The following is a 27,800-nucleotide window of genomic DNA, read 5'->3' as shown; positions in this document are numbered from 1 at the left end:
GTTTACAGTCTCTGTCATCTGTTAATAATTTTAGTCTGATCTTCTTCTTTTCAAAACAAAAAGAGAAATCAAACGATTTCTATCTAGCGAAACCGAATGTGTTTCCTAAAACTTGCGAAACAAACAGCTCGATAAATTACTCGGCAAGGGAATCTAAAATTGCATTCCACATGCCGTTCATCCTGGTCAAAATTCGTAGTGAACTCAGTTTCTGGTACTCCAAACGAAGTAAGTAATAAAACATAATGACGGTATTAGATTTTTGTTTTGATACAGGGCAGCGACAACCGCTTATACGTATTTCGACCTCTTTAGGTCTCGTCAGAACGGTATAGTCGCTACCCTGTATCAAAACAAAAATCTAATACCGTCATTATGTCTTCTTCTTTTTCTTTGCTATCGCCTGACACTCTTCCTTAAACCAATCTTTGATTTTACTTCACTTGAAGTCGCCTTCAACTATTTTCTCGCTAGCTTGTCCTACGGCAGATTTAATTTTTTTCCAAGCTTGCTCTGTAAATTTTGGTGACATTTTTAAAGAAATTTATTTATTTTATCTTCATATTTATTTTTTACTTCTTCTTCCATAAGTTTTTCAACATTGTACTTTCTCCTTTATCAAATAAAAAGTTACAAGAACATAAAGCAATTAAATTTAAAAATCAAATTACCGAATAATATTTTTCAAAAAATCAAATTCTAAAAACAAAAATAAAGATTTTGTGCTTTTGTACTCACCGTTCTCCAGAACAATTTCATTCGTTTTGGGACTGATGCTCTTATTTATTCCAACGAATTTCAAATCATGGCCTAACTTTGCATTATTTTCAGAAATGACACCATCTTTCGGCACTTCCGATTTATTTTTCTCTACCGCAGCCTTCTCAGAACTATGACTCCCTGCTGTTCCTTGTGCTTCCAACCCACTGTTCAGGATGTTTATTTTAATATCATTAGTGCTTGTGTTAAATGTGTTATTGCCTTTATTAAGTTCTTTATCAATCGGGCCTTTTAAAGGACGATTTATTAAGTCGTTCGGTGGTGCTGGCATACTACTTTGACTTGAAATGGTATTGTTGAGTGACGAATCAGCTTTTGGGTCTAAAATATTTATCGTTGATAGCAATAAGTGGCCATCGGTGTTTGTTGTATTGATATGGGTAATTACCGTTGGTACAGGACCGCCTTCTGGGTGGTCTATTGATTGATCTGTTAAATCTGAAAGAAATAAGAAATAATTTCGTAATAAAGAATAGTTTCAGAGAAAATAAATTACGTATAAACATTTTGTGTTTAATTTTTGTTCATGTCAAAGATATACGTAGTTGCCTCCATATTTCTATCTCCCATCGAAAAAGTGGAGGTTCAGTCTGTCCCAAACCCTTCTTTCAGTGCGTCACTAATTTTGACAGTTGCAGGATCGTAATCTCTCTTTTTCTAATTGAAAATGATTTATTAATTTTAATATTAGTCTTTGTTCTTTCCCGATATATCTCGGCATATTTAAAATATTTTTATGACAATAAATACAAAATTAAATTTTCACTGTAAAATGTCTGATAATGCTAACCTGGAATGACAATTATCATTTTATCAGTTGACATTGTGAAAGTACTGTCACGATCGAGAAAATCTGCGTCAAATTATATTTATGCGCATCATTGATTGGATATTTATTTAGTGTATTCTAAACTCCAACCAATTATACATCCGTAAGTAGAATTAGCTTTACGATAAATAATTTTCTGAGTTCTATGTATAATAATCACAGACTCACGTTTTTTTCTGTCACTTCTAGCTTAATATGAGAGAGAGAATTCGATCAACTATGACGCACTGAAAGAAGGGTTTGGGACGAACTATATATAAATGTATCAGAAATTCGAGTAGACGCTGCGCTGTCTAGGGACCATCGAGCAAAAAGACAAAAGAGGGAATGTAAAGGTAGTGGGGGCAAAAATATTGTTAGACAGGAAGTGCCATCTTGAGAGGCCAAATTAAACAAGAAAAGAGAGTCTTTCCTTGTTTAAGAAATCAAATTTAGTTGGGTTATGTTATTATTTGTACCAACTGTCACATGAAATATTATTTATATTGAAGTTTTTTAACAATTGTTTCACATTTTAGACTGTTATCGTTAATATTTAATTAAAATTTTCTCGTCTAAGACACATTCTGAAAACTATTTTATAGCTACTGTTAATAAGGGTCGGAAAATTTAAATTTGGCGCATTCGCATTTCCGGATATGTCCGCCATCAGAGGCCACTTTTTTGGTCGCCTTTTTATAACGATTAGATTCCCTCTTTTGTCTTTTTGCTCGATGCTAGGGACGTATCGCGATATTGTTTATTTCACCGACACGAATTTATTGATTATTAAATAATAAAGAAACAATGTATAATATGTATGTAGTCAAAGAGCAGAGAAAATGTCAAAAGATTATCAATCTGTCACCCTGTGGAAAAAAATACTAGGTATTCATCGGCATTTTTTATTAGCGTTTAACGATGACATCACAGAAATGAAACTGCCGAAATGTATTTTCATTTTAATTTAAACGTTTAAGAAAATAATATTGCTTTAAAAAAAGTTAACAATTTATAATGAAAAAATGAATGTTTTTAACTCAGGTACGCTAATGTGGTGACTTTTTTTAGTCACCACATTAGCGTACCTTGTCTAAAATATTTTTTCTGTAGACCAGCTCTCATCATCGTAACTATTCAACAGATTAATAACAAATTGTCCACTTTTTAAAGTGAATTGTCCTAGTCTTCTGTATTCATTTTCTACATTAACGACATGGTTTACTGCTTTTTTCCACTCAGCACTTGTGATCTCTGATATTTCAAACTGAATTAACTCGAATCACTTCGCCTTAAATTTTGAAAAAATATTTTTCCTCTAGATTCATTTTTTTTACTTGTACGTTACTTGTACTTGTAACCTCAAAACAGTATGGCCATGTTCTGTTGCAATCGTGTTCAGTATAGGTTATATATTATACAGGGTGAGTCATAACTATTGGGACATAGACTAAGGACAGGTTATTTGGACCAAAATATGGCTATAAGGCCAAATATGCCTTAATAAAATGTTGCTGAGAAAAAAGATACAGGGTGTTAAAGTTAATTTTTGTTTTTCGTTTTTTGCTAATAGTTTCCCTGTATATTTATCAACTGCTATCAAAATTAGCACAGAGGCATAATCTTAGACAAGAAATAGTATTTTATTTACAATTTTACGTTTTGTCATAGAGGGCGCCACGTGGATCATTCCTAATGATCAAATTGAGTCTAAACTTTTTCTGATGAAACTTTTTAGTAATTTTTATTAGAAAATATGACGTAAACATCATTTTTACGTAAAATTGTTACTCTTGTTTAAACATGATAATTTCAACCGTTTTCGATAAAAACGCAGTCGAACTGCTTAGAGTCTTAAAAAAGGATTTCAAATATTATTTCATTTATGAAAAGTATGCTTTGGACTGTCAGATAATTGTTGTTGGTAAATGTCATTTGTTCAGAGTAAATTATTTTTGATGTGACAGTGTAGTGTAATGTTGCATTTTTTAAAAGTAATCATTACATTTTTTGATTGAAATGCCTCGTCACAATCATTTTACTAATGAAGAAATGCGAGATATGATTTGCGTATACGCACAAGAAAATTTTTGCGGTCGCTCGGCATCCAGAAGGTATGGAATGTTATACGCAAACAGAAGGCAACCAAATCACAAAACTTTTGCAAGATTATATCGTAGTTTAGGTGAAACTGGGTCATTTCACACTAAAAATCGGGGTGGTCGACCGAAACAAATCACACCTAATCAAGAAGATGAACTTTTGGTTCGAGTAGATGAAAATCCTGAAATAAGTTCACGACATCTATTAGCAGCAACAGGAGTAAGTCAGTCGTCTATTGTTAGAATTCTAAAAAAAGAGAACCTCCATCCTTATCACTTCACTCCTGTTCAAAATTTACTTAAAACAGATCTTCCACGACGGTTACAGTTTTGCCAACGTATTCTGAATAAACATCGCAATGACAAACACTTTATTAAGAATATTATGTTCACCGACGAAGCAACTTTTACCAGACAAGGGGTTTTTAATTGGCGAAGTGGTCATTATTGGGAAGAAGAAAACCCGCATGCTATTAAAGCTAGACATTTTCAGCATGAGTTTAAATTGAATATTTGGTGTGGCAAACTACTAGGGCCTTATGTTCTTCCTCCGAATTTAAATGGAGATTCTTATTTATTCTTTTTGGAAAATACTCTTAGTGATATTTTAGATGATCTGTCACTGGATGTAAGAAGAAAAATGTGGTTTATGCAGGATGATGCGCCACCTCATTTTTCATTAGCTGTTAGAAATCATCTTAATGACGTATTTCCTCAACGATGGATTGGCAGAGGCAGTGATTTTCAATGGCCACCAAGAAGTCCTGAGTATAACCCGCTAGATTTTTATTTTTGGGAACATATGAAGTCCTTAGTTTATGCCAATGAAATTAATACACGAGACGAACTTTGGAGATACATTCAAAATGCAGCTAATCTTATAAGGGGACAGAATAATATTTTTTTAACGTCCGAAAATCCTTTATAAAAAGAATTAGAAAAGGCATAGATAGAAATCGGAGGAGACCATGTAGAACGTTTAGTTTGAGTTTTTGTGAGTTCTTTTAAGTTAAAGTGTGTTTAGTTTTGATTTATCGTCAAAACGGAAACCTTACGTTAGTTGCAACTTTGTTTATTAGTTTGGTATTTGATAGTAGAATTGTAAATAAAATACTATTTCTTGTCTAAGATTATGCCTCTGTGCCAATTTTGATAGCAATTTATAAATATACAGGGAAACTATTAACAAAAAACGAAAAACAAAAATGAACTTTAACACCCTGTATCTTTTTTCTCAGCAACATTTTATTAAGGCATATTTCCTTAGTCCTTAGTCTATGTCCCAATAGTTATGACTCACCCTATATATTATATATTATATTTTGCTGTAATATTGGCATAACAAAATTAATTTGTGATCAAATAAAATTGGCATTTTTCATTGAGTTTTCTTGGCTTGATTGTGGGTTATTATGTTAATTGTTTTTGATTGAGGTTAGGTCTTTAAAATCTCAACAGATGGTTTTGACAGTGTTGCTAAATGGGGCAAAAACACGCGAGAGTTATGGGGCAAAACTACGAATGCGTATTTTCCCCATTATCATAAATTCATTTTGTTTCTACTAATTTCGGAATTAAATATTTAATTCGTCTAAATCTTGGTTACTGTTTTCCAGAAACTACAAAAGAAAATCAGAGCGCAAGCTTTTGACAGAAGTTATTTTGTGCGAAGCTCGTGAACTAATTAATATGGTGTCCAGTCTTTAGGCAGATTTAAAGCAGTTCTAACCAAAATCCAAGAAAACGGAATATGGAATGACGCTTAAGTCATTGCGATTTTTAATTTACTCTTATTGTGAAAGAAACCGTATTGAGCATCCATTTTCACCTATAAATTAGTTGGCTGGTCGGGACTTCACTGGATCTTTCATAAAAAGGAACCGACTATCTTTACGAGTTTCACGAAAAACAAGAACCGTGGGCTTCAATAAAGGGCAACTAGCTCACTATTTAAAAAAAATATATAGGTTACCTCCCAACCGTATCTATAACTTCGATGAAACGAGCATTCAGAGTCCTAAACCATCTGCCCAAACATGTTGCCCCAGTTGAAAAGAGAGATCTAGCAAAAGCTGTAGCTGCCGAGCAAGGACAAACAATGACGGCTGTTTATTGTATGAGTGCAACTGGTCACCATGTCCCCCATTTTTCTTATTTGCTCGAAAACCGATGAATCTTTTTCTAATCAAAGACGGACCCACTGCTTGCGACATGGCTGTTACTGATAGTGATTACATGAACATTACCACGTTTATCAAGAACCTGGAGCATTTTAAAAACCATACAAGTCCAACAGAGGAGAACCCCGTTCTTCTGATTCTAGATAATAATGTATCGCAAATCTTCAAGCAGTAACATTTGCAAAAGATAATTTCATCCATTTATTAAGTCTGACACCACATAGCAGTCATAAGACTCAGCCACTCGATCGGCCATTTTTGAAACCATTAAAAGCTTATTATGAGAGGGTCGCTGACAGCTGGACCAGTTCCCATCCAGGACAGGTTCTCCCCATTTACCATGTAGCTGGTCTCTTTCCACAGCATTTGCAAAAACTGCTACTGTAGATAGCAAGAGAGGGCTTTCGGTCCACAGGAATCTATCCACTAGATAAAAATATGTTTTGGACGTAGATTTTATGGCAGCGGAAGTAACAAAGCAAGATTTAGGTGAAGATGCTGACGATGAAGGCCATGTTTTTATCCAGTTTCAGCAAGAAGAAGAAGAACTTGTACTGATGCGATAGAACCCCAGTCGTCATCAAAATTGGAAGTCAGAATTTCTGTACCTGGTCCTTCAAATATTGAAAAAGAAACTGTTAATGACACGAAAGAGCCCCAGCCGTCATCAAAATCAGAACAGTCAGTAATTTCACCTTCAGACAGTATTCCCTTCCTAAAAATAAGATCAAAAGGAAATTCAGGAAATGAGTGTTTAACATTGCCGAAAAAAAGAAAAATCCAGAACAAGTCAAAAACATCCGAAACAGCAGAAAAGGCAGTTCCGTAGCATCTGAACAATTTTTCGCAGCTAACGATGATGTTGACCTTGAGAAAGTTGAGTGAGTGGCGATTTCAAGCAGACAGAAATGGAGAGCTTTGGATTCAATGTATTATTATGTAATTTGTTGGACCATAAACTATGTCCGGGAGCTGAGAAATCACTTACGTTTGCGATTTTTGCAAATAGTTTCAATTTATTTCTGTTTTACTAAGTTACTAAACTATGTTTTTTTCTTTTATTTCTTATATTTCCAATTCACTGAGAAATTTTAAAATTTGCACAAAATTTATATTATTTAATATTTGTTTTTCCCAAAGCTTTTTTAAATAAATAACTGTTCCGTATTGTTAACAAATGTTCTGGGTATAAAAATATTTGGAACAAATAAAATAGGGGCCCATATTAATATATTCTCCCCTACTATTCAACATCTGCAAAAATAAAAAAAAGCATATTAATTTCTTCAAGCCTCCGCCTATGACAAGCTTTTTGTTGATGTTGGCTCGGTAAATCTTTTTGAAATTAGGGATAACATTAGCGTTCATTATGCTTTACATATTGAACGAAACTCTGTAGTAATGGTCCTTAATTTGCCTCTTTATTCATTCATAAAGGAACTCGTGCTACTATGACTCCCATAGCGAATATAAATTTAATTAATAACATCTTTTCCAGAAGCAAGGTCGTTAGATTTTAGATATAATTTGTACATTTTTAATCAATATGTAAATAATTTTACAAATTAGAACCAGATGAACCGGTCAATTAATAAACATTTTATATAATAATAAACTAAACCATGTTAAATATCTAAATTTAATTTATAGTTGCACCATGAGTTTTTACCATTTCGTAATATATCTAATCATAGAACTAACGACAATTTATTTAATTAGAAAACTGGAAGGTAATTTACATCGTTTGATGATATAAAAACTAATCCGAAAAAAGTCAGAATACATATTAAGTTAGAACTCTTTCAACAATACTCAATATTAATTCATATTAAAGTATTTTTCACAGTTTCATTTAGTAAAACTGGTTAAAAACTAAGTAGTGTGTGAACTTCGGCAGTAAAAAGGTAGTAAACTTATTGGAGAAAATCTTTATAGTGCTACCTTCAAGTCAACCGAGTAATGTCATCGAATGCGATAGTCTGTGGACTAGTACGCATTTCGATGCGCATCGCCCCGCCTCGAATTTTCCCATTGGCTCTTGACCTGGAAATCCCTATTTATCGCTCGAACAGCGCATATAAATATTGGCGATTTTCAGGTCAGCCAGGTCAGTCCCTCACGGGCTCTCCGAGAGCTTAGTGCTCTCGGGGCTCTACTTCCTGCATTTATTTTTCATACTCTGTGGCTGAGAATTGTTTCAACTTAACTTGGTGTTTTTATTTCGACGAAGAAATTGTCATGTAAGAAATATCTTGCCTTTTTCAAGGCAAGACACCGAAGATAAATATTTTCCAAGTCCATAACCCGAAAATGGACTTAAGTAGAGGAGCTCTCGACAGTATATTCGAAGCCCTCTACAGAGCACCCGGGGATATCAGAAGGTGGTTAGACCCTTAATTGTTCCCCCGAGGTGACAGTAAACGTTACGTGAGTACCAAAAATCACTTCATAGTATTTATATTAATGTTAATATAACCTATAACGTTCCGAAGAAATAGAAACAAATCCAGTTTTGGGTCAAAATCCATACCGGTTTTCGAACCGGTGATAGGGCCGGACTTATAATTAATCAACCATGACTTAGAATAAAACTATGAATACTACTCACACTTCATCTCACGTCTCATATTCCAGTGTTGTCAACACAACAAAGATCCAACAAAAGAACAAGCTATAATACTTTCCAGTATTGAAGGAACTAAAGTTCATGACTAAACTACGTCTCAAAAATGACTTTTCTAAGAGTAGGTATGCCTGAAAGCGAATACAATCATGTCTTCAGTTTTAGAAGGCAAATATTTATTACACCTTTAGACAATATATCTATTCCTGATTCTTTCTATGATTCGTTTATACCTTTCTATAGAAGGATTTAACTGTACAAAATGCAAGACTATTGGTCATCAGGAAGCTGAATGCCCTAACCAAGCAAACCCCACTACTTCTAATGTATACTCAGAAACTTCTCAAAACATATTACCTACAGTAAAAATAGAACTATAAAGTTCTGACAAAGCTAATTCATCCACTGATGCACACCCAGAAACTTTTCAAAACATATTAATTACAATAAAATCCTTTAATAACCAAACAGAACGAATTATAGAAACTGACAATAACCTGACAGGATCCATAAGTAATAGAAGTGAAACATCTTCCTTAAAAACTCTAACATTATCAACCTCAAACAACATCAGAAATCCTACTCCAGTAGAAATAACACCAAATCCAATTAATACAAACGTCCCTAATCAACTAAAAAGGTTCATCTTATCTTCTCCAGACACTAACGAAAATACCCCACAGACCGATTCACAGATATTTATTTCTCCTGTAGTAAGCAAACCAAAAAAAAGTCAACCAGAAATTCCCGCGAAGAACTTTTACTTTCACTAGAGTCAATTAAAGACAAAATAGAAAACAGATCACCACCGTTTATCCTAAATTATAATGAAATATGTGACTTTCTATAAAATACAATATATGCCAAACACCCTGAAATAATTTAAAAATATTACTCGAATGAAACTACCGAGCTAATTGAGATCCTTAATTTTGTTCACGTTTATAACCACAATTCAAAATTAAAAAATAATATAACTAGATTAAAAAAGAAACTAAAGCCCAATAATATCTCTTCCATAGAAGAAACAGATGAGCAATTATTTCAGGCAGAATTCTAACATGTCCAATTCCTTTATTTTACAGTGGAATCTTAATGGGTTTTAAACCCATTTGGAACAGTTAAAACTATTAATAAATGAATTATGTCCAAAGATCTTATGTCTTCAAGAAACTTATTTTAAACAAGTTAATATAAATTTTCGAAATTATCAATGTTTTCCAAAAAACAGAGTAGCACAACAGGCCAGTGGCGGAGTAGCTATCTTCATGCTCTAACCCACTGACAGTGAAACACATCCTGCTTGATTATCCTCAATTCAAGGAAAAAAAGAAGATCCCACGGATTCACAGACGATGATCTCAAAACAGTTCTCACCAAAAAAATTTCGACAGGCTATTTAAAAGACATCAAGTTATTCAATTTTATTTAATGTAATATTTCATGTATTTGTTATATCCACTAATAACCCTGCGCGGTTGATGTGGTTTTGTGTTTAAATTAAAAAAAAACTAATCCAATATGAAAACAAAACAATTTTCTTGACTGAAATATTCGAGATTAAATAAAAATTCTAAACGTATAGTAGAGGATCCGATATAATAAAAGACCTTTACTAAATTGTTGAAAAATAATTAATAAATAGTTGATAAACGAAACATTCTAGACAAATCATATTATGTATTTATTTAAATTTTGACAAAAAAAATGTTAAAAATTAAATTTCGAAAAAAATATAAAAGAGAATTTAACCTTGATATTTTATTTTACTGATGTGTGTAGCTTAGAGTAGAGATTGGTATTTTACTAAAAATGTATCTGCCAAATAATAAAGTTTTAATCAGTGATTGATTTATAAATCTAATAAAAAATCTACTAAACAAAAATCTACTTTTATGAATTTATTTGAATAAGATAAGAAATCACTATAATACCGTTAATCAGTGTACTATGCGTAAAATTGTAATTAATATGATTCAGACATTCGCCGAAAATATGATTTCAGTTATCGATAAATTCTTACTGAAAGGATCATCACATATTTCTATCGTATGAGGGTGCCAAGGAAAGCGAGGAAGGTTGAATTTTAATCTTGTTATTAATGAGGAACGTATATTGTCATATTTTAAGTTAAAATTAGCTGCGGATTTTGGTAAACATAATTTTACCATGTTTTAGTGAGCATGATTGAGCTTCACAGAATTTCGTCCCAACTGGTGGGAAAAAAATGGAGATTGAGACAAAAAGAGATGGGCCCCGAAGAGGGTTAAAATAATAAGTGAATGTTCTATGAATAAGTCTACAAATACAAATTTACCAAGTCTACAAAAGAAACGAGCAAATGGGCGACCCCGGTGGGGAACTCTGTCTTAATGGGTTCTAATGACCCTAATCAGAGTCCTATGGACAAACGTTTGACTTTGGCACAAGAGTTCAGGATGAACGAAGCGTATCGGTGGCATCAAGAGAGAGAATGGCCATTCTCTCTCCTGATTTTTTCTTGTATTTTGTTAGAATTCATTTAAGTTTGAAACCCAAAAGTTGTAATTGTTTCCCTTATTTTAATAAACTTGTTGAATTGAAAAAGTTAAGAAATATTTTTGAGCTTTGAGCGGCATCCGTGTCAGCACCGGGCGACAGATTGTGTGTAACCGGCACTGTGTATATTGTTTATTAAAGGTCGCCATCCCTATTTAATCTCTTATGTATTCAATTATGTATTTTTTTAACATAAAAATAACTTATTTATAATTTTTTGTAAGTAACCAATTAATTGCATGTTATCCTGCTTGTTTTTATGTAAGTTTCTAAAATATTTATAGAATCATATTTCAATGAAATCGATATCTAGATTTTTTCCTCTTCTTTACGACTCATTTAAACTGATGTAACTTCAACGAGTTATTTATCTTACACACATAAAGTTTAAAGTTGCGTGTGGCCATTTATTACGAAATGCAAATGAAATCATTGGTAGTAAATCAGGGTACTTATTTTGGGAAGACACTATCAAAGAAAAGAAAGCTCGACAGCCCTTCTAATAATAGAACATAGTAAAAGTGAGAAATTAAAATAAGATTACAAAGACAGTAAAATAAACTGTTCAAACCACATTAAAAGCCTATTAAGTGAAAATAGAGAATGTTATATTTGGATATTTTTAAAATAGATTCTTGTTAGGTGATGATATTTCGTTTATTTAAATAGGTCATTAGGAGTAATTTAATTTTGAAGTGAATTTTCTAAATTGCCATTTTATGAATTGCTAAATTTTATGATTGTTTATGCGTAGAAAATTAATCATATTTCTGTTAAATCTAGTAGTTATTTATTATGTTCTTTTTCTGAAAGAGATTAAGACTGATTCATTTTTATTTGGCAATATTCTTTTTTTTTGTTAAATTGGCCATCAAATATCGCAGCAAATGTCGGATAAATGCACATTTAATAAGAAAAGATATCTGGTGATTTACTCAGACAGTAAATGTTTCAGTGCATATAGATATATTAATTCTCTTTTTTTATTCGAAAGCTGTCTGTTACAGACCTGTCATATTTCAGTCAATTGCCTTATTGTAAATATAACATGTATTTATGACACCCATTCAAGGACACCCATTCAAAGGTAGTACTGGAGCCCAGTACTACCTTTTACTAGTTTTTTCTTTTCTTCGTCAACCAATTTCCATCGACCCCTGAATGAAGGTTTCCCCAAATTGCTTCCTTCTTTCTTTATTTAGAGCTAATCTAATCCACATGTTTGCCTGCCACTGATCCTATGCCATATATCTATGTCGTTTTAGGTATTCTCACGCTTCATTTTGTCCCTCTTGGTCTCTATTCTAGGATTCTGTGTCCACCTGTTATCATCATATCTGGCTATGTAACTGGCCCAGCGCCATTTTATTTTTAAAATTTCTTCCACGATATCTCTGATCTTCGTTCTAAGCCTTATCTCGGTGTTTTTGTGGTCTTATCTTGTCTCTTTTAATGGATCTAGATCTTCTTCTTCTTCATTTTATGTAGACATGACTCTATCTGTTTTTCAATGTGCCTCCAGTAAGTTATCGTTTCATCGTTTTCGTGGTCTTCCTACGAACCGTCTCTTGCCGACTCTATTTGTTGTCATTCGGCTTATATGATCGTTCCATTCTACTTTTCTATTTCTTACCAATTTCTTGATCTTCTCCAATATGCATCTTCGTCGTATATCTGTACTTCTAGCTCTGTCCCATAGTGTCTTACCATCAATTGTTCTAAGTGTTTTCATCTCCGCTGTTTCTAACATCATTTTGGTCCTCTCTGTGTCGGGTCGCGTTGCTGCCGCGTATGTCATTATTGGTCTAATGATTGTTTTGTAAATTCTGCCTTTCATTTCTTTCCCAATATTTGTATTTCTCCATATTGTTTCATTCAAGCAGCCTGCGGCTCAGTTTGCTCTATTTACTTGATCTTCCACTTTAGTTTAGAGCTTTTCGTAGCTAGATAATGTGGTGCCTAGATATTTAAATTCCATCACTTGTTCTATTTTTGACGTTCCAGTTCCAATTTACATATTAGTCAATCTGCTGTTGTAACCATGCATTTTGTCTTTTTTGAGGAAATTAACATGTTAAATTTTCTGACGGTTATATTAAGTTGGTGCAGCATACCGTTGTAAATCGTCTTCACTTTGAGAGAGTAGTATTGCATCGTCTGCATAGCAGATTATTTTAAGTTTTTTTTCTACCATGTGGTATCCTTTTTTAGTTCTTATTTTTTTATTATTTCATTCATAATCAGGTTGAATAATAGAGGACTCAAGGAATCTTCCTGTTTTATACCACTGCAAGCTTTAATAGGGTCGGTTAGTTCTTCTTCCACTTTTATTTTTATTGTGTTGTTTTGGTAAATATTTTCGATCGTTTTGGTTATTCCTAGAGCTATCTCTCTTGCGTACAGTAAGTGGATAACGTCTTTTAATTTGACCCGGTCAAATGCCTTTGTAAGGTCCACGAAACATAGATATGCCGGTTTGTTGTATTCTAATGATTTCTCTTGCACTTGTCTCATTATAAATATAGCGTCGATGCATGATCTTCTCGACTTGAAACCTTGTTGTTCTTCTGCTAGTGTTATAATTTTATTCAGTTTTTTTTGTTATTAATTTGGTTGTTAGTTTTAGTGTTGTGTTTAATAAATTAATTCCTCTGTAATTTTCCGGGTCCGATTGGTTTCTCTTTTTATTAGGAGGTATTAGGATGCTTGATTTCCATTCTTGAGGAATTCTGCTTTGTTCTATTATTTTTTGGATTAGTTTTAATAGTTGTTTGTTCAGATCTGATCCTCTGTACTTTAGGAGTTCGTTCGGTATTCTGTCCTCCCCTGGTGATTTTCTATTTTTTAATTTCCTTAATGCTTTCTTTATCTCTTCCTCGAGGAAACGAGGAAATATTTATTTCCTCGTTTGTTACGAAACTAGTCTACCCATGTATCCTTCTGAATCTGTTTCGTTTTTATTAGTTCGTTCATCTGTTTTCTTTTTCCTCTGATCATTCTCCATATTTCTTTTTGTGTTCCATAGAAGTCTTGTTCCATCTGTTTTGAGAAGCTCTGCCAGTATTCCCTTTTATATGTCTAACTAAAGTATTCGTTTTATTTTTGATCCGTTAATAGTGGTGATATGCCTGTTATGTTTGTTGTGTTCTGTATTGTAAAAAGGCTTTCTTTTTTCTAGTTGAATGGATCTAGTTGCTTGTATTATATATTTGTGAAGTCACTTGTAGTCTTCAAAAAGTGTTATTCAAATTTTTTTAATTTTAGAATTTTAGAACACATTTATCATTATGATCCAGCCTCTTGCGTCCACTGGTGGACATAAACCTCCTCCATAGACTTCCAGGAAATTCTATCTTCTATTCGGTTCTTCTACTGATCGCTTCGTTTTTAATTCGGTCTGTAAATTTAATTTCCATTTTCCTCTGAAAAAGAACACATTGATTATATACCTTTCTCGTAAGGCTCATATGGCTTCCACTATTGAATGTGTCCTTCACTCTTCCGTATGCAACTCAACCTAGGCCATTTTTTTTTGTATTCCTTATATCTGGTTGTTTGTCTTCTGAAGCTTGGTTAACCACTACCTTTCTATTTTCTATCTCTTTGGCAACGCTATGTATCTTTTGTTGGCTTTAATAAACTTTTGTACTGTTGTAAGGATTTCATTTGTTAAATGTTGTTCCACCAGTTTGTGAACAGCTTTATAATTTCTTTTCTCGTGCTGTTAGCTTTCTTCCCAGAACTTTTATTCTTGTATTATAGTCTATTTTTTGTTGTATCTGCTTCCTCAAATAGATCTCCCGAGGTATCCATTCCGGAAAGATCTCTTTGTTTATCTTATTTCTTGTTGTTTCGATTCTACTTTACAACATGGCTTTACCAGGTATGTAATTAGTCTGCAAACAATTCCAAGTAACAATTATATCATCATTCGCTTTGCCTTTGTTTCTATGCGGGGTCGACTTCCCAAATTACATTTCTCCATAAGTTTTTATCTTCGATCACACCAATGTCAATAACTTTTACCGACATGTCCTACCTAAGCACCTACCCCAGGTCTTTTTTGGTCTTTCCCTCGTATTCCTGTCAGGAACCGGCAGATCAGCAATTCTTCGTATTGAAAATACCCACCTACTCAACCTCGTATCTTGGAATCTATCGGTGCCACTCCTTAATAGGGTTGATAAACTTTTGATATGAAAATTTAGTAAAATATTTTTCGGATTGAATCGTGTTTTTAAGGTTTAGTGATTAAGTGAACAAAAAAATTTATTTAAAAATCCTTTATAAAAGGTATATGTACAATTCAAACACCCAATCGGGCTACATCACAAAACGTTTTCGAAATCTATATTCCATCATCAGTGTGTCTAGGTGTACATGTTTTGAGCCACTAAATATCTGGGTAAAAACCCGTTAAAAGTTATTGGTTTAAATTTATTTCACATTATGAGATCTTATATATTAAGATGTTAGAGTTACAAATTGAATTGATGACATGGCAACCTAAGACTCTACAGGAGGTTGCTAATCCTGAAACAAAGTGTCTACGAGGACTTGTTGATAGCAACTGAGTTGCTATCAACCCAAATATTTAGTGGCTCAAAACATGTACACTTAGACACACTGATGGTGGAATATAGATTCCAAAAACGTTTTGTGATGTAGCCCGATTGGGTGTTTGATTTATAGACCTTTTATAAAGGATTTTTAAATAAATTTTTTATGATACATGATATTCAGCCAGCTACAGGAACTTAGTTTCCTTGTGGATTTTAAGTGAACAAAATTATTTTGTGACGTATAAGCAGATCCCAATTCAAATTCCATTAAAGTAAAAACTATACAATTTTCAATCTACATAATTTTTAAAAATCAGTGGATAATCTTTCTAAAAATTCATATTGTTTTTTACAAATGTGTCTGTTTTATTTGCGAATGGTAGGACATTAAATAAAAGTTTTAATAGTTTCCTTAATATGTTATTGCTGTCTATGAATTTAACAAAAAGTGTCAGTAAAATAAACGTTTGTCTTCTAAAAATATGCAGATCTTTCTCAAAATGAGGTCTCCTCGACACGCCTACACAACATATTTTAGACAACAATAACATCTCATGAAACGGTCAAATCTACCGGCTTTTGCATGTGCATTGATTTTATGGACTATTAACAAAAGTCGCGACTGAAACTACCGTGTCACAGTTTGTCAGAGTTAATTATAGTAAGATGAGAACTTATTTGCTATTATTTATTAAGTACTATTTCTATTTTCGGAAAGCTATGCCGAACCAAAAATATACATTATTACAGTTTTAACCGAAGTGAAGATCAAATGTACCAAGAAGCCATACAGAAAAAGCGTAAAAAAAGCATTAAAACCACCAAATTACACCAAATTATATACTTGAAATAGCGGCTTCAAAAATAATAATTGACATGTTTTATAAATTGATGCATATACAGGGTGTTCAGAAACTTTCCTGATAAATAGCTATCCTTAATAGCTATACAGAAACCGACTAAAACCTTGGATTAACCTCTCAGCTACCCATTTAATTCGACATAAGCGAAAGCTTTGGCGAAGATATAAACTTACTGGATCCCTTGATGATTTTCTCGCCCACCGTAATTTTTCTAACCGAGTCAAACAATCTTTGCTAAAGTTAAGAACAGAATTTGAAGAATCTATCATTGCTAGTGGTAATAGTAAAAAAGTTTATCGGTACATTCGTACATCTTTATCTTCTAAAGTCTCCATACCGTTACTTCAAAAAGCTGACGGATCTTCGGAATGTTTATCGTTATTCTTTTCTCAGGTTTTCACAATGAACCTAACGATACCATTCCTCAAATAATGTGCCCACGTTTGTCTAAAACTCTTGACAATATATCTTTCACACCGGATGAAGTTAAACACCATTTAAGGAAACTACGAAATAATTCATCACCTGGATTAGACGGACTCACCTCTTTTTTCCTCAAACAATGTGCAGAATCTGTAGCCATCCCTATATCTCTTATAATGAATGCTTCTTTTAATCAAGGTTCTCTCCCCTCGTCCTGGAAATTGGCTTCGGTTACTCCTATATTCAAGAAAGGAAATAAACTTGATTGCAATAACTATCGTCCAATCAGCCTGGTTCCTATTGTCGGCAAGGTCATGGAATCGATTATTTCAGAAGCTATGTCTGAGTTTCTTCTTCAAGAAAATATCATCCCTCACCAACAGCATGGCTTTATCAAAGGTCGTTCAACGATCACAAACTTACTTCATTGTGTAAATGATTGGTCATTATCTTTAAACAATCGTAATCCTGTCGATGTAGTCTACTTAGACTTCTCCAAAGCTTTTGACCTTGTTCCAAAACGTCAATTACTAGCTAAATTGGATCACTATGGTATCCGCGGAAAGTTGAACATTTGGATTGAAGATTTTCTATCCGATAGATACTTCAGGGTTCGTGTTGGGGAAGACCACTCACTAGATAAGCCAGTCAAGAGTGGAGTCCCACAAGGATCAGTACTTGGACCGCTACTATTTTGTGTCTACACTAGTGATCTTCCGCTCATCGTATCCAGTAAGGTTTCCATTTACGCTGATGACACGAAATTATATGTGAATCCAACTATTAACCAACATGTTCTTCAACAAGATCTTGACGCAATATTCAAATGGTCCTCAGAATGGTTACTTCCGCTTAACATTGAAAAATGCGTTGTTTTACATATCGGCAAAAATAACCCATCACTACCGTACTTTATTAATGGACATCCCTTAAACTCGGTAACCTCCCACAATGATCTCGGAGTGATAATTAATAGTGACTTAAATTGGTCTGATCACATAGTGTCGGTGTGTAAACGTGCAAACTCGAAACTGTTTTTGATCCGTAAATGTTTTACACGTATATCTCTAACTTCTGTTAGTAAACTTTACTCAATATACGTTAGACCTATTCTTGAGTTTGCCGGACCAGTGTGGAATCCAGATCTCATTCGCGATAAGATCTTACTTGAAAATGTTCAGCGTAAAGCTACAAGACTGGCATACGGTCGTGTAAGACCTAACTATGAAGATAGATTATCCATGGCTCATCTTACGACATTCGAGCAGCGACGTCTTCGAGGTGATCTAATTATGTCCTTCCGTATTTTAAAACATAACTTTAGGAACCTAAGCACCATATTCACTTTGAATCAAGACGAAAGATTAAGAGGCCATCGATACAAATTGAAAAAAGAACAAACTACTGCAAGGTCCAGGGTGAACTTCTTGCCAAATAGAATCTTTAATATCTGGAACAATTTGGATCAAGACACCATATCGGCAACTAGTATTAACACCTTTAAAAATAAACTTGATAGTGGTTTATTTTATTTATAGGATTTTTTTCTTTGACAGCATTATTTATTTATTTATTTATTGTCTCACCATTCAACTTTTGTATGATATACTTAATTGTTTATGTTTACTTAACTTCATAATTGGTATTAGTTTTATAAGGATGTTTTTTTTTTTTTTATTTTTGATTTTTGGGCATAATAGGAGCTCGCTCCTCTGCCCTTATTTGTAATATAATAATAATAATAATAAACGAAGGCTGGAGATGCCTTAGATAGACAATTTAATCCAATTCACCTAGTCCGAAAATGCTTCCTAAGGGAGCTAGAGCTCTTTGAAGATTCAGCGGTTGTAGACACACATTGTTCCAGTCGCTGGCGTACCTGTGAAGAGTACAACTAACGACTGACTTCACCAAGTAGAAACTGGCGTGCCAGTGAGACTGTGCCAGCTACTGGATACGTGTAAACCTGCCTATCCAGCGCTGTCCTAGTCAAGCACTGGTGTGCCAGTGAAACCGGTGCCAGTTACTGGATACGTGTAAACCTGGCTTTATGCCGAGTTTGAGAAGACGAGCAAATTTTCAACAGCTTGCCGAGTTTGCTAGGAGGCGTATAGTGGGCTTCTGTTAGGCCAACTTGGCCTTTAGAGAAATAGCAACGAGAGTACACAGAAATATTAATATGATAGCGGTTTGAGACCGCTTGACTTTTTTAGAGGTACGAAACTTATCAGAAAAACGACTTCACACCAAGATCACCAAGAGACCAATGGTTTGGGGAGCATGAAATTGTAACGTCGAATCAAAAGCTTTTAACTTACATTACTTCATACCATCCTTAGTTTGTCCAACATATCACTCCTAGGCACCAAATTTATCGACTGGTTTGATGCAGAGGACTGTTGAACTGGGATCTGGAATAGAATATTATTTTCTTTAGGCATGATTCCAGATTATTTTTTGGATAATGGAATTTCTTCAGATGAATAATGGCCGTAATACCGTGAGTAGACGACGTGGTAAACGATAAGATCCTGTATGTTCTATGAAAAGGTCCGTATGATGCTCTTTGAAGGCTGAGTCAGAAGAACGTGCTTTTTATTTCCCAATATACCAATATGAGATAAAGTCCAGATCATTATGACTGTTATGTTAGCAGAATATAGTTGGTTACAGATGTTATGTGTTTCCTAGACTAGCGCATTTTTGGAAAAGATGTATCTTATGGAATGAATCAAGAAGATTGTATATTTAACTGGCTAATAAACGTGTGGTTAATAAAGAATAAGGATGACACATAAGTTTATACTCGTATATTTATAAATGTTAAAAAAATTTAAATAACCAACCTAAATATAGGCCAACATTGACATATAGACCTGAAAACTGGATTTTAAGCAGAAGATGCAAGCACCAGAGATGAAATACCTCAGAAGAACGATAAGTACAAAAAGGACAGACTCAGAAATAAATAATAAATAAGAAACAGGCTAAAAATTAAATCGTTGCTTGACACAATAAAGGAGAAAAAATTCGGTCATATAATAGGGATGGATAGTAACAGGCAAGTGATGCACTTGATGAAAGTTAATAAATTAAGGAACAATTTTATGCAAATATTGTATTTATGCTGAATATTAATATACATATATCATTATTGTAACTTTACAATATTATAGTTTTTCGTTATTTTGATTATTTATTTCTGTTATTAGCAAAACTGTATAATCATTGTGGTTTTATTTGTACTACTGTATACACACAATTTTAGATTACAGAATTATTTTCAAAAGCAAGGAATTTGCGGTTTCGTTGATAGATAAATATAATGATATTTATACAAACAATAGAATAAAATGCACAGATTTGTTGATAATGATCATTAACGAACAATTGGCATACTATCTGGAATAAACTGACGTACTAATGAGGTCATGGATCAGAAAAAGGAATGATTAAAAGTTACAATCTATTCTATTTTAAGAAATTGGCAACAATTTATTTGGTAAAATTCAGAGATAATGAATGAATTGATATATTTTGATTATGTGCTGTTTCTCTATTCATGTTAATAAGTTATCAACCCACGATAAGAACGATATTTTCTTTATGAGAGGTCTCCATGTCGAAGGTAACCGCGTGACATCATCTCTTTTATTAAGACAATTTGGCCTTTTTCAATTTCTATGGCTTCTTGATTTATAAAAGCGGATTCTGGAGTTTTCTCCAAATCAATTTTGTGACTTGTATAAAGATAGTGTTGACATAGAGCTGAAATTGAACCGGAATTGTGAACAGAAATGGAATGTTCATAAATTCTTTTTTAATTCTACGATGTGTTTGACTTATATAGTCTGCACAAGTAATTTCATAAACTCTGTCTTCTTCATTTGGAAGTTGTCTGATTGACCGGACAAGGGATGAAAGTTTTTCTTGGAGAGTAAATATTGTCTTTATTCCTATTGACTTAAAAATTTTGTCGATTTTGTCTGTGACACCTTTGATGTAAGAAAGAAAAGCTTTCATATGATGAGGATCTGAGACTTTGAGACTGAGTGGGAGATTGATGTCTGTGGATGCTCCTATTAATGTGATTTTCGCGAAAACCGTTTTGGATGAGAGCTTGTTTTAAACTAGAGAACTCAGTTGCTCCACAAATTAAATTACTATGGAATCATAGGTATCCCTCTTAAGCTTATACCTTCTTATCTATGTCGCAGACATCAGGCGATAGTGTCTAAAGGCCATCTCTCCGATTTTCTATCCGTAAAACATGGAGTCCCACATTTTTCGATCCTAAAACCTGTTTTGTTTATTATTTATGTCAACGATTTGTCTAAATTCATATCTCCATATAAATCCGTATAATTCGCAGATGATACGACATACGTTATATCAGGAAAAAAAAATAATGATCTAAAAATGTCTTAAAAGAAAGTTTCTACCAAATCTAGTATATAGTTTGCTCCAAAAAAACTAAAACTTAAATCTGATGAAACACAAAATTTGGTTATATCTACTAGTAATTTACATAATGAACATACAACTAAAGAAAAAGCTATCAAGTTCATTATTTGTTATCCGTCAATTAGCAAAGGTTGCAACTTTGAAACATTAAAAATTACATATTTTTCTTTATTCCACTCTCACCTAAATTATGGCTTAATCATATGGGGCAATTCAACAAATGCACTTAAAATTTTTAGAGTGCAAAAGAAAGCTATCAGGATTTTAGCAGGGGTTAGTTATCAAGAACACTCCCGACCTTTCTTTATCAAATTCAAAATTATGCCGCTACCTACTCTGTTGATATTTCAAGTTCTAACTGAAATTCATAGAAAACGTGCCCATTGAATAAAGCAGTCTTATGTTCACTTTCACAATACGCGAAACTGTTACTACTTACGAACAAATCGCTGTACAATTACGTCTTTTAGATAAAAATTGCCAATAAAAATTGTAACTATTACAATATTTTACCAAAAAGTATTAAACAGCTAAGCTATAGTAGTTTCTATAAAGTTATAAAAAAACGGGTGTGGCAGTCCAGTGGGACTGCCGGTGGAAGTTACACTTCTATACACGCATTCGCCGTTACAAATTTATTTGGGAGTCAATCTGCACAATCATTACATATGTAATTCTATAGGTAAGACATAGCAAAAAGAGAAACAGAATTAATAACAACTTACTAACAATGAAGGATTGACTCAATATTTTGATGAAAATGTATATTTTTATTTTCATATATGTATGAAAGGAGTTGAATGCAAAAATTTTTTACAGATACTCTGCAGTAAAATTCATTGTTTATTTTGTTATTAATATAATAATGCAATACAAATTAAATTGCAATATTCGTAAGTATTTAAAAATGACAATAATATACATAAAAAAATACACTACAATACAGTGCAACATAATTCCATATAATAATACAATACAAATTAAAATGCAATATCCATAAGTATTTAAAAATGACAATAATGTAATAATATTAATAAAAAAGTCCTCCCCGACTGGGAATCGAACCCCGGTCTCAGGTGACAGGCGGGGATGCTTACTTCTATACTACCGAGGACATGACATAAACGTATTTCAAAATTGACAGTTCTGGATCATACAGTGATTTATTGAGATTATTATTTTGAAATACAAAAGACTAATATAATTATGAACATTTAATAAATAATACAAAACACATCACATAAATAATAATATTAATAAATATTTTATTATATGTATAATATTATATGTATATATATCTTTATATAATATATATAATATTAAATTATATATACAAAAGGGACATTTTTATATTCGAGAGAGGAAGAGAGAGAAAATATATCTTCTGTCTCTCTCTTACTCATTATCTTACATATGTAATGATTTCACAGATTCGCTCCCATACAAATTTCCAACGTGGAGCGCGCGTATAGAAGTATAACTTCAAAAATATCTTCTAAAACATTGTTTTTACTGCTAAGAAGAATATATGGCACATTGTAGAACATCCACTGAACTGCTTACCTTTACTTTGTAATAAATCTTTTTCTGTTTAAATACATGAACTCTAAACCTAACTCTAGAGAAGTTAGAACAAGGTTTGGGAGTAAGAGGCTGATAATATTTCATCATTAGTAGATATTATATATATATATATATATATATATATATATATATATATTTATATATATATATATATACAGGGTGTCCCACACTAATTTACCCACGCTATATCTCTTAAACGAATAAAGATTTTCGAATGGGACAAAAAGTGATCTATTCTACTTGTAATACACTTTAATATGGCGTAGAAAACATCATCCCCTAAATATTCATCTTTTAGTTACAACTCTTAACTTAAATTTTTTAATGGCACCCTGTACATTTTTTATAGTTTTGGATGTGGTCTTCTATCGTCTATTCAATCGATTTTTTAAAAATCAAATGGTTTTGTAAGGTATCAAGAAAATATCAGTTTAATTTTTATTTTTGTTAAATTAATCAAGATAGCCTTAAAAAATAGAATAGAAAAGAAATATTATGCTTTATTATCAGTAGTAATATCCCTAGGACATTGATAACAGACGAGATAATTTCATGACAATCGAAAGCTCGTTCCTTGGTAACAGCACGAAGCCGAAGGCTGAGTGCTGTTACCAAGCAACGAGCTTGAGAAATTTGTCATGAAATTATGAGGCATTCATCAATGTCCGAGGGATATTCGGCGGATAATTTTTCGAAAAAAAAATGAATATTCCCCAAATATATTTGTGACTGTAGGTTGTATTTCTGGGAATTTTTTCTTTGATTAGCGCATTTATACTTTAAACATTCTCATTGCCGAAACGTGACATTTTGAAATTTATTTGGATGAAGTTGTCAAACTCGATCGTGTTGTCATAGGGATTGAAAATTGCACTGAATGCAATTATCAGTCTAATTTTGACATGATTGGGTGAAATTGTTCCACATGACACAAAATGACGAAATTTGAATGGTTGTTAGAACAGTCGAAAAATTATCACTGAAAATTTTACTATTTTAACTAGGTAGTATAACTTCTTACGAAGTACATACTCTTTATATTTAAACATTATTTTTAATTTTTCAAAATTTGGTCTTTGTAGGAGCATACGTTTTCTTCCAGTGTGCAAAATTAAGAGTGCAAAAATTAACAAAAAAATCTCTTATAATAAAGTCACAATATTTGAAAAACTTTTGCGGTTATTTTACGTCTTGGATATTTCCTTAATTCAGGTTGCCATGATTTGATCTGTCAAATCAACAAGTATTATTTTTGACGTTTGGTATTAGACCAGTAATAATTATATTTGTTGTAATTGTGTATCTATAACGTTTCAATATGCCTTATTTATTTTCGCCTGACGAGTACGTTGATGTCATTTTGAGTTATGGAGAATGCTTAAAAAATAGGAGAATTTCCCGACAATTATATCAAGAAAGGTTTCCAAATCGACACATTCCAAGCGAAAAAACCTTTAAGAATTTGGAACGATCACTTAGACAGGGACATTTTCCTAATAATAAAAGAGGTACAATTGAACGCACAGTAAGATGTAACCAAAACCTTATTAATGTACTAGCATATGTTAATTTTAATCCCAAGGTGTCTGTTAGAACCCTCGCCAGTGAATGTGGCATTCCAAAAAGTTCCGTGCATAGAATTCTCAAAGATTTTAAGTACCATCCTTTTAAAGTGCACCTAGTTCAAGGATTACAGCCTGGTGATGACCAAAGACGTCTTGAGTTTATTGCAAAAATAATGTTAAAAATCAGTGATGATCCACTTTTTTTATCAAAAATATTGTGGACTGATGAGGCTAGATTTCACTATAATGGTGTTGTCAACCGTCACAATTCCAATTATTGGTCTCCCGTCAACCCACATTGGATGATGGAAACAAGATTTCAGAATATTTGGGGTATAAATGTGTGGTGCGGTTTATTTAATGGCCGTGTTGTAGGTCCTTACTTTTTTAACAGGTGTTCGATATTTAGACTTTTTAGAAAACATTTTACCCGATTTGCTAGAAGATATTCCTCTTCATGAGCCGACATGAGCGTCAAGAAAATATTCCTCTAGAAGCTAGAAGATATTCCTTTTCATTTTTTTTTCTTTGCTATATTAAAGTGTATTACAAATGGAACAGACCAGTTTTTGTCCCTTTAAAAAATCTCTATTTTGTTAATAAATATAGCCTGGATAAATTAGTCTGGGACACTTAATTAACAAAAATAAAAAATAAATTGATTTCTTGACTATTTACAAACCGATTTTATTTTTAATAAATCTGTTGAATAGACGATACTTGAATAGACCACATCCAAAACTATAAATAATATACATGGTGCCATTAAAAAAATTAAATTTAGGGGTTGTAACTAAGGGATGAATATTTAGAGGATGATTTTTTTCTACGCCATACTAAAGTGTATATCCCATTCGAAAATCTCCATTCATTTAAGAGATATAGCGTGGGTAAATTAGTCTGGGACACCCTGTATATATATATATATATATTTATATATATATATATATATATATATATATATATATATATATATGTATATATATATATATAAGGCCTAAAGCAAGGATGCTGTTTGTCACCGACACTCTTTAAAATATACGTCCAAGAAGCATTGAGGAATTGGAGAAATAAATGTAGATTTATGGGCATCGAAGTGGGACAAAAAACTCTGTATACATTGTTATTTGCAGATGATCAGGTGGTGGTTGCAACCGATGAGGAAGATATAAATTATATGAATCGAAAATTATTTGAGGAATATGCCAAATGGGGGCTTACTGTAAACATAGGCAAAACAGAATATTTAAAAATTGGAGGAAATACCACAGATCTGAGGCTTGAAAACGCAGTTATAAAAGGCTGCAACCAGTATAAATATCTAGGAAGCATCATATCAGCAGATGGTAGAGTTAAGATAGATGTACAAAACCGAATAACCCAAGAGAAAAAATGCATCCGAATACTGAATTCATTACTGTGGTCTAATAAAATAAAGATGCATACCAAACTTCGCGTATACAGAGCAATTGTAGAACCAATTACCACATATGGTGCTGAATGTTGGACGATGACACAGAATGAACGAGATAAAGTAGACGTTGTGGAAATGGATTATCTTAGAAGGTCATGTCGAGTATCGAGAATGGAAAGAATCAGGAATGAGGAAATACGAAACCGTACAGGAATTAGAGATACTCTTTCAGATAGAATACAAGGAAGGCAATTACAATGGTATGGTCACGTGATGAGAATGGAGGAGGAGCGGTGGCCAAAGAAAGCCTTAATGTATGTTCCGCCAGAAAGAAGGAAAAGGGGAAGACCACCAAATTCCTGGAGAAGAGAAATTACAAAAACAATGCAATCTAGAGGCTTAGAAGAGGGAGATTGGAGAGATAGGAAAACATGGAGGCTGAAATGCGGGAAGCGACAATCGCCGTAGGACCCCCGTTATATGATGATGATATATATATATATATATATATATATATATATATATATATATATATATATATAAACGCTAATGGGAGAGAAAACACGAAAAGAAAATAGTTCAAACTGGGCCAATAAATCTTATGTAAAACGGAAATGAGAATAATGCACAAAATATTCTAAAAAAAGCTAACAGATAAGAAAAATAAAACATAAATTAATGAAATTAAAGGAAAATGCTGTCGAAAAATTAAAAAATTTAAGATTATACAGAAAAAAAATTTTTATTCTGAAATACAGAATATAAATTTCCAATTAAGTGTAATAGTATTTGTTACATAGGCAAAAAATGTATTGGAATAAGATGAATTATTAAACAGCAGCGAAGAACTAAGGAAAATGCAAGTTATGAGCCAAAAATACAGACGGAAGACGAAAAATTGGTATAATATATAATCTACACTAATTTATTTTAATATAACACCGAATAAAAAAATAAACGTACCTGCTTTACAAAAACAGAAAACCACAAAAATAACAATCACCCCGGTCTTCATGTCGCGCGCATTTAATACTCACTCCGACGCACTATTTCTAAAACTGTCCCAACATAAACTGCAGAAACTTACACTCTGACAAGTCCAAATTAGTTTAAGTACCCTCTGCCTATGGGAAACATTAACTTAAGATGGGTTTCTGGTGTTGCGTCTTGATGCCTTCCCGACTTTCGGCATTCAGTCAGTAGACAAATCGAACGCGTTAAGAGGATTCGGCTCGACCGATTATTTGTCAAAGCAGTTTTATTAATTAGGTGTGGAATGTTTTCGTTTAGAATATAAATTTCTCTTTTTGATGCTTAATTAATATGTTTTAAATTTTTCTGATAACATTTTAATGGATTTAACTCAAAGTACATTCTTCGGTTTTTATGTTATCGTAAAAAATCGCAAGATCTACAGGAGTTCAACTTTAAATTATAATTTGATATTTATCTAATACAATTTACATCTATTAGCATAGATTATTTATTAATGAATTGATCAATTCTTATACTTTGCTTGAATTCTTGTATTTTAAATCACGCATTTTACCTAACACTGGTTGGGAAATAGAATAAAAAAAAACAAATAGATTACTTATTCTAAATACTTGCTTGCCATCTTTATCTTTATATAATTCTATTTTTAAAAATTTCAATTAAATTAACGTAACATCACCATCATGATTTATTTTTCCTTTATTGGTTTGTAACGTTATAAACGTCACATCTTAATTAATTTATAATTCCTTTACCTCCAGTTTGGTTTTTACTATTTTTTCTTCAAAAAGTAGTTGGCGCCCTCTGTCTTTCTTTTCTTTCTCTTTCTGTCCTTTAATGTCTATTTCAACCTTTAATTGTGGCTTATTCCCATTTAAATAGTAATTACTTTAAAACG

At 32.7% G+C, this 27,800-nt stretch overlaps 1 protein-coding gene across 1 annotated transcript in view; it reads right to left on the bottom strand.

Annotated features, from left to right (window-relative positions):
- LOC140437642 (uncharacterized) overlaps window positions 1-27,163 on the bottom strand; it is a 57,234-nt gene extending 30,071 nt beyond the window's left edge. The window contains exons 1-2 of the mRNA XM_072527271.1: window positions 26,870-27,163; window positions 739-1,218 (exon numbers count right to left, since the gene is read on the bottom strand). Of these exons, the coding sequence (XP_072383372.1) occupies window positions 739-1,218; window positions 26,870-26,921 (532 nt within the window). The 5' untranslated portion in view covers window positions 26,922-27,163. The remainder of the gene's footprint in view (window positions 1-738; window positions 1,219-26,869) is intronic.
- Between the last annotated feature and the right edge of the window lie 637 nt (window positions 27,164-27,800).

Source organism: Diabrotica undecimpunctata, chromosome 3 (genome assembly GCF_040954645.1).
Source record: "Diabrotica undecimpunctata isolate CICGRU chromosome 3, icDiaUnde3, whole genome shotgun sequence".
Classification (NCBI taxonomy): Eukaryota; Metazoa; Arthropoda; class Insecta; order Coleoptera; family Chrysomelidae; genus Diabrotica; species Diabrotica undecimpunctata.
The sequence above is the reverse complement of the archived record's forward strand: the minus strand, read 5'-3'. Positions and strand labels throughout refer to the sequence as shown.